Genomic DNA, 7,867 nt, shown 5'->3' with positions numbered 1-7,867 from the left:
CTAGCAACATGGTTTTAAGTCTTTTCCTGCTCCGCGTTTTGTGAAATCTGGGCCTTGGGCTGCATTTTCGGCGCCCAAGGCTGGGCGTTAGATATTTCAGCGCCCAGCTTCGGGCGCTGAATGTCCTTTCCTGGCGAATTTTGACTTTCGGATTTCTTAACGCGTTTCCGAATGGGATCAGGATGTCACTTGATGCGTTCAGCTATATATAGGGGCTAGATACGTCCCTATTTTCCATCACTCTCAATTTCCTTCTTTCTTTGCTGTGTTTTAATTACTCCTTGCTTTCGTCATGTCGATTCCCGTTTTCTCACTCCAACGGGCTGTTAGGCGTTGGCTACGGGCCCTTAATCCTACAGAAAAGGCTTTGTTGAAAGAATACCACTTAGAGGCACTTTTAGGCTTACAACAAATTAACATTGACTATAATTTTCTGCACGCAGCCCTAAGCTTTTGGGATTCCGACCATCATGTTTTTGTCTTTCGGGGCAACGAAATATGTCCTTTGCCAGATGAATTTGCTGCGATCCTTGGTTATCCTACTAATGCTACCCCTGCCACTCCTGGCACTATTGAAGAGAGTAAAACAACCATAGGGGCTTTCCTAGGACTAGATGCTAACATGCTTGCTGAAGTTGTTGTAGGTGATGAGGTTAATTTGGCAAAACTTGTAAAACATCACTTTAGGCCTAGTAAGAATATGACCGAACTCATGATTGTAGCATTAAAAAGAGTAATACTACTAGATTTCAACCTGCAGTGTTTGTTAAGCCCACTCAAAAGATCTAGAAAGTTTGGAGGCCTAAAGAACCAAGGGTTAATGTGGCTTCTGTAATTGTGGAGGATGAGACTTGTGCTGAAACTGTGAAGGAGGTGGCTTCTACTGTTGTTGAGAACACTCCAGCTGCTACTGCTCCACCTAGTGATGATGGGTGGAGGGTAGTATCTAGGAGAAAAAAGGAGACTAGATTGCATACATATGCTCTTGGTTTGGCTCAAGTTCAATCTGCTGTGGTGAGTTCTTCTGAGGATGATGATGGAGGTGGGGGAATAGGTGGGGATGAAGGTACTGTGGAGTTCCCCCCATGATAATATGCTCATGGAATGTGAGGGGGCTTAATGCTCCTTCAAAGGTGGTGGAGGTGAGGAGATTTTTGCAGAAGAATAAAATAGATGTTGTAGCTTTGGTGGAGACTAGGGTTAGAGACAATAATATCAAGAAAATCCAGACTAAACTTGGAGGTGAGTGGAAGTGGGAAATGAATTATTCCTACTCTCCTAAAGGCAGAATTTGGGTTGGTTGGAGACATAGTTTGGTTACTTATCAGGTAGTGAATAAAACAGATCAGTTTATTCATGGAGTCATTTGCACTAAGGCTGGCTTAACTACTTTTGAATTTACTGCTGTCTATGGACTTCACACTATAGATCATAGAAAACCATTGTGGGTTGATTTGGATAACATTGCAAGCACTGTGAGTAAGCCTTGGCTGCTTATGGGGGATTTCAATTCTGTTTTATATTCTGGGGACAGGATTAATGGTAGTCAAGTTCAAGATAGTGAAACAAGGGATTTTGAGGGGTGTATTGATGCTGCTGGTTTGGCTGAACTGAAGAGTTGTGGACACTTCTTCTCCTGGAGTAATAAAGGGCAAGGGGATATGAGAATCAGTTCTAGAATTGATAGAGCTTTAGGGTGTGCTGCTTGGCATACAGTGTTTGATGGTGCTGTTGTGGATTATCTTAACCCAGGAATTTCTGACCATTCTCCTCTTGTTCTCACTTGTAATGCAGAGGATCATTCTAAAGGGAGGCCTTTTAGGTTCTTCAACTATATGGCTGACCACCCTAGCTTTACTCAAGTGGTCCAAGATGGCTGGAAGGTTAATATTCATGGCACTGCAATGTACCAGGTGTGGCAAAAGTTGAAATGTGTTAAGCAGGGTTTGAAAACTTTACACAAGAAGGAGTTTGCAAGGCTTGAGGAAAGAATTGACAATATTAGAACTGATCTTGATGGCATCCAACATCTGCTGGCTGCTACTCCCACTGACTCTGAGTTACAGGTGAATGAAAAGAAACAGTTAGAGTTGCTGAAAAAGTTTCTAGGAATTTAGGAAAGTGCATATAGGCAAAAATCAAGAATTCAATGGCTGAAAACAGGTGACTCAAATTCCAAATTCTTCTTCAGTGCTATGAAAGAGAGATACACAAGGAATAGCATTGACTTGTTGTATGAAACTGCTGGAAGGAAACTGGTCACCACAGAGGAAATCCAGAAGGAGATTTGTGATTTTTATAAGGAGCTTGTTGGGTCTGCTGCAGATAATCTTGTGGGGATTGATCTGGATGTTGTTAGGAAGGGGAATCAACTGACTGCTGATGCTGCTCAAGGTCTAGTAGTTCCTGTTATAAATGAGGAGATTGATGTTGCCTTGGCTGGTATCAATATCCACAAAGCCCCTGGCCTAGATGGTTTTAATAGCTTTTTCTTTAAAAAGGCATGGGGAATAGTTAAAGATGATGTTTATGCAGCTGTGAAGGAATTCTTTGAAACTGGCCAAATGCTGAGGCAAGTCAACAACACCTCAGTGACTTTGATTCCTAAGATTCAGAATGCTACAAGTATCAAGGATTTTAGACATATTGCTTGTTGCTCTATAGTTTACAAGCTTATTTCTAAAATCCTAACAGCAAGAATGCAGGGGGTGATTGGTGATGTGATTAGCAATGCTCAATCAGGGTTCATCCCTGGTAGAAACATTTCAGATAATATCTTGTTGGCCTCAGAATTAGTCAAATGCTACTCCAGAAAGTACATTTCTCCTAGATGTATGATTAAAGTGGATTTAAAGAAGGCCTATGACTCTATTGAGTGGCCTTTTCTTAAACAGATGCTGCAGGAGTTGGGATTTCCTAGTAAGTTTGTTCACTGGGTTATGCAATGTCTGAGTTCAGTTTCTTATTCTATCCTAGTCAATGGAGCTCCTACTCCTCCTATTCCTGCTAAGAAAGGGTTGAGGCAAGGGGATCCTATGTCCCCCTATCTGTCTGCAATAGGAATGGAGTACTTATCAAGATGCCTGGGTAGTGTTGCAAGTAATAAGCAATTTAAGTACCATCCAAGATGCAAGAAGCTGAATATAACACATATGATGTTTGCTGATGATCTTCTGATGTTTGCAAGAGCAGATATGCCTTCTGTAACTGCTTTGTTTGGGGCTTTCACTAAATTCTCTCTTGCTTCAGGTCTGCTGGCTAATTTTCATAAAAGTGAGGTGTATACTGCTGGTGTTTCTGATAGTTTATCTGATCAGATTGCTGAGCAAATTGGCATTCCAAAGGGTTCCTTTCCCTTCAAGTATCTTGGTGTTCCCTTAACAACCAGGAAACTTAAGTTTGTAGACTGCAAACCTCTCATTGAAAAGATTGTTGCTCGAGTGAGAAGCTGGTCTGCAAAATTTTTGTCTTATGCAGGGAGATTACAATTGATCAAATCTGTCTTATTTGGTATTCAGATGTACTGGAGTCAGATTTTTGTAATGCCAAAGAAAGTAATGAAGGAAATTCAAAGGATCTGTAGATGCTTTCTTTGGACAGGTTCTGAGTTAGGTTCAAAAAAAGCTCCTGTCTCTTGGGAACAGATGTGTTTCCCCAAGAGTTGTGGAGGGTGGAATTTGACCAATCTGATTATCTGGAACAAAGCAGCTGTTGTGAAGCATCTTTGGGCTCTTTCTATGAAGCAAGATAGACTGTGGGTTAAATGGATTCATGTTTACTATGTGAAAAACCAGAATTTCTGGACTATACCTGTTCCCAATGGTCTCACTTGGTCTCTTAGGAAGATATGGCACAGTAGGGACATGGTGATGCAAGCTGGTAACTTTGACCAGTTTACTTATGCTGGCAAGTTCAAGATCAACAAAATGTATAAATACTTGCTTGATACTGGAGGGCATGTGGCCTGGAAGAGAATCATCTGCATGTTAGGTTATGATACATATGATATTACATAAATCATGCGGAAACAACCATTAACCCAGGAATACATATTATTTACACATAATCATATAGCATAATTTAGATGCATACTCTTTGTTGCGTGCCCTCCCTATCTGCGCCCGAACCGAACAAGAACAAGTCTTTAGGACTCCAAGTGTCGTCCCTCCGTAGATAGTCCACAGCACGTCCGGATCCGCCTTAAGATTGACCAACTAGAATCGCCCTTAAGGTACTAGAATTTTCGGCACTTTTGAGCAAGATGTGTGGCTGAATTTTTCTCTCAAAAACTCACTTTGAATACTTTGAAACTCGTTATAAATTGTGAACCCAGGCCACATATTTATAGGGTTATGGAAAGGGAATTGGAATCCTATTCAGATACAAATTAATTAAACCTAGAATCCTACAAGAACTCTAATTTAATTAATTTATCAAATAGAATTAGGAATTTAATCATTAACCGAACTCTGCACGTTTTAGGAAACGTGCACGAACACAAACACTTACGCACACACACACGGCAGCCACGATGGGCCGCCCATGCGTGCGTGCGAGCAGCAGCCCACGCAGCGAGGCCTGCGCGAGCCACAAGCCCACGCAAGCACCCGCGCGCGCTGCCACGGCCTGCTGGGCCTGGCCTTGCGTTGGGCCTGGCGTGGCTGTTTGTGTGGCGCGCTTGGCTTGCTGGGCGATGGCCTGGCTTCGTGCTGGGCCCTCGTCCGGCAGGCCTCGTCCGATGCTTATTCGTACGATACGCTTCCGATTAAATTTCCGATTCCGGAATTCATTTCCGATACGAACAATATTTAACATTTTCGATTCCGGAATTAATTTCCGTTTCGAACAAATATTTAATATTTCCGTTTCCGGAATTATTTTCCGATTCCGGTAATATTTTCGATTCTGACAATATTTCCGTTTCCGGCAATATTTCCGATTCTGGTAATATTTCCATTTCCGATAATATTTTCCGATACGTACCATGTTTCCGTTTCCGGCAACATCTACGACTTGGATAATATTTATATTTCCGATACGATCCATATTTCCGTTTCCGGCAATATCATCGTTTCCGGAGTATTCATTTCTTGCCTGTGACGATCTCAGCTCCCACTGAAACCAAGATCCGTCGATTCCGAATATCCATAGATAGAGTATTTAATTCCATTAAATACTTGATCCGTTTACGTACTATTTGTGTGACCCTACGGGTTCAGTCAAGAGTAAGCTGTGGATTAATATCATTAATTCCACTTGAACTGAAGCGGCCTCTAGCTAGGCATTCAGCTCACTTGATCTCACTGAATTATTAACTTGTTAATTAATACTGAACCGCATTTATTAGACTTATCATAGAATGCATACTTGGACCAAGGGCATTATTTCCTTCAGTCTCCCACTTGTCCTTAGGGACAAGTGTGCATTTCCTAATTCCTTTGTCGCTCGATGCTTGCTCTTGAACATAAGGTAAGAGTTGTCATCCTTATTATGTCCAGAGGTGTTCCTCGGTTTCAGAGTTCAGCTGATCAAATAAACAGATAATCATAGCCTATGATTCATCCGAGCACGGCCATGCATTTCACAGTTTCTAGCTCTCCGAGTGGCCTTGTACAACTTTTAAGCATCTCATCCCGATTTATGGGAGGACAATCCCAATCTTGCGATCTTGAGATTAGACTTCGTTTGATAGGTGATTACCTGAGCGTTGCCTTTATAGCCTCCTTTTACGGTGCGACGGTTGGTCAACGTCAAAGCAACCAGTTCTCAAACAAGTAATCTCAAATCACTCAGGTATTGAGGATTTAGTGTCTAATAATTTAATGAAATTTACTTATGACAGACTTTCATTTCTTATAGTAAAGTTTCATAGGTCTTGTCCGATACTAGTCTTCCCAAAGTAAGTATCTATGCAAATGATTATGACATTGCCATGTCCACATAGTTCAAGAAACAGAACTACTAGTCATCTTGCATTCTAATCGTCTAACGTTTTCTATGCGTCCAATTTTATAGAAAACTCCGACTAGAGACCATTTTCAACTTTTGACATTCAAGTTCACTTGATTGAAATTTCTTAGTCACAGGACTGGTCCTGACAGTCTATCTTGAATATATCGTCAAATTGAAGGGACTCATCATTTAATAAACCACAAATTAAATGGAAAAATGAATTCTTTTCATTTATTGTGAATGATTAACCAATAATTTTTTACAAAGATTTAAACTCTAAAACTTTAAAACATTAAACAGAGACATCAAAGCCATTCTCCAATATGCTTGATTCCCATAGCTGCAGTGTGCGAGTTGTGCTTCGCCTGCGGCAGAGGTTTAGTTAATGGATATGATATGTTGTCATCAGTTCCAATTTTGCTTATCTCGACTTCTTTTCTTTCAACGAACTCTCGTAGAAGGTGAAATCTACGAAGTACATGCTTGACTCTCTGGTGGTGTCTAGGCTCTTTTGCCTGTGCAATAGCTCCGTTATTATCACAATACAGGGCTATTGGTCCTTTAATGGAGGGGACTACACCAAGTTCACCTATGAACTTCCTTAGCCATATAGCTTCCTTTGCTGCTTCATGTGCAGCAATGTACTCCGCTTCAGTTGTAGAATCCGCAATGGTGCCTTGCTTAGCACTTTTCCAGCTTACTGCTCCTCCGTTGAGGCAGAAGACAAACCCAGACTGTGATCTGAAATCATCTTTGTCGGTTTGGAAACTTGCGTCCGTATAGCCTTTAACAATTAATTCATCATCTCCACCATAGACCAGGAAGTCATCTTTATGCCTTTTCAGGTACTTCAGAATGTTCTTGGCAGCAGTCCAATGCGCCTCTCCTGGGTCTGACTGGTATCTGCTCGTAGCACTGAGTGCGTACGCAACATCCGGGCGTGTACATATCATAGCATACATTATTGAACCAATCAATGATGCATATGGAATCCCATTCATTCGTCTACGCTCATCAAGTGTTTTTGGGCACTGAGTCTTGCTTAGAGTCATTCCATGAGACATGGGTAGGTAGCCTCGCTTGGAGTCCGCCATCTTGAACCTATCAAGCACCTTATTGATATAAGTGCTTTGACTAAGTCCAATCATCTTTTTAGATCTATCTCTGTAAATCTTGATGCCCAATATGTACTGTGCTTCTCCTAGATCCTTCATCGAAAAACATTTCCCAAGCCAAATCTTGACAGAGTTCAACATAGGAATGTCATTTCCGATAAGCAATATGTCGTCGACATATAATACTAGGAAAGCAATTTTGCTCCCACTGACCTTCTTGTATACACAAGATTCGTCTGCGTTCTTGATGAACCCAAAGTCACTGACTGCTTCATCAAAACGTATATTCCAGCTCCTGGATGCCTGCTTCAATCCGTAGATTGACTTCTTTAGCTTGCATACCTTCTTAGCATTCTTTGGATCCTCAAAACCTTCAGGCTGTGTCATAAACACAGTTTCTGTTAAAACGCCGTTTAAGAAAGCAGTTTTGACATCCATCTGCCATATTTCGTAATCGTAATATGCAGCGATTGCTAACATTATTCGAATAGACTTTAGCATTGCAACTGGTGAAAAGGTTTCATCGTAATCCACACCGTGGACTTGCCTGTAACCTTTTGCAACCAATCTAGCTTTGAAAACTTCAAGTTTCCCATCCTTGTCCTTTTTCAGTTTGAAAACCCATTTGCTTCCAATGGCTTGATAGCCATCTGGCAAATCGACCAAATCCCATACTTGGTTTTCAGACATGGAGTCTAATTCAGATTGCATGGCTTCTTGCCATTGCTTGGAGCTAGGGCTCGTCATAGCTTGTTTGTAAGTCGCAGGTTCATCACTTTCAAGTAATAGAACGTCATAGC

General features: G+C 41.3%; 1 protein-coding gene across 1 annotated transcript; it reads left to right on the top strand.

The window, feature by feature from the left end:
* The first annotated feature begins 1,085 nt into the window (after positions 1-1,085).
* On the top strand, positions 1,086-2,117 carry LOC110786340 (uncharacterized). The gene has a single exon (XM_021990884.1). It carries the CDS (start codon positions 1,086-1,088, stop codon positions 2,115-2,117), a length of 1,032 nt encoding a protein of 343 aa, XP_021846576.1.
* The last annotated feature ends 5,750 nt before the right edge of the window (positions 2,118-7,867 follow it).

This window comes from Spinacia oleracea, chromosome 6 (genome assembly GCF_020520425.1).
Source record: "Spinacia oleracea cultivar Varoflay chromosome 6, BTI_SOV_V1, whole genome shotgun sequence".
NCBI classification, from domain to species: domain Eukaryota; kingdom Viridiplantae; phylum Streptophyta; class Magnoliopsida; order Caryophyllales; family Amaranthaceae; genus Spinacia; species Spinacia oleracea.
The sequence above is the reverse complement of the archived record's forward strand: the minus strand, read 5'-3'. Positions and strand labels throughout refer to the sequence as shown.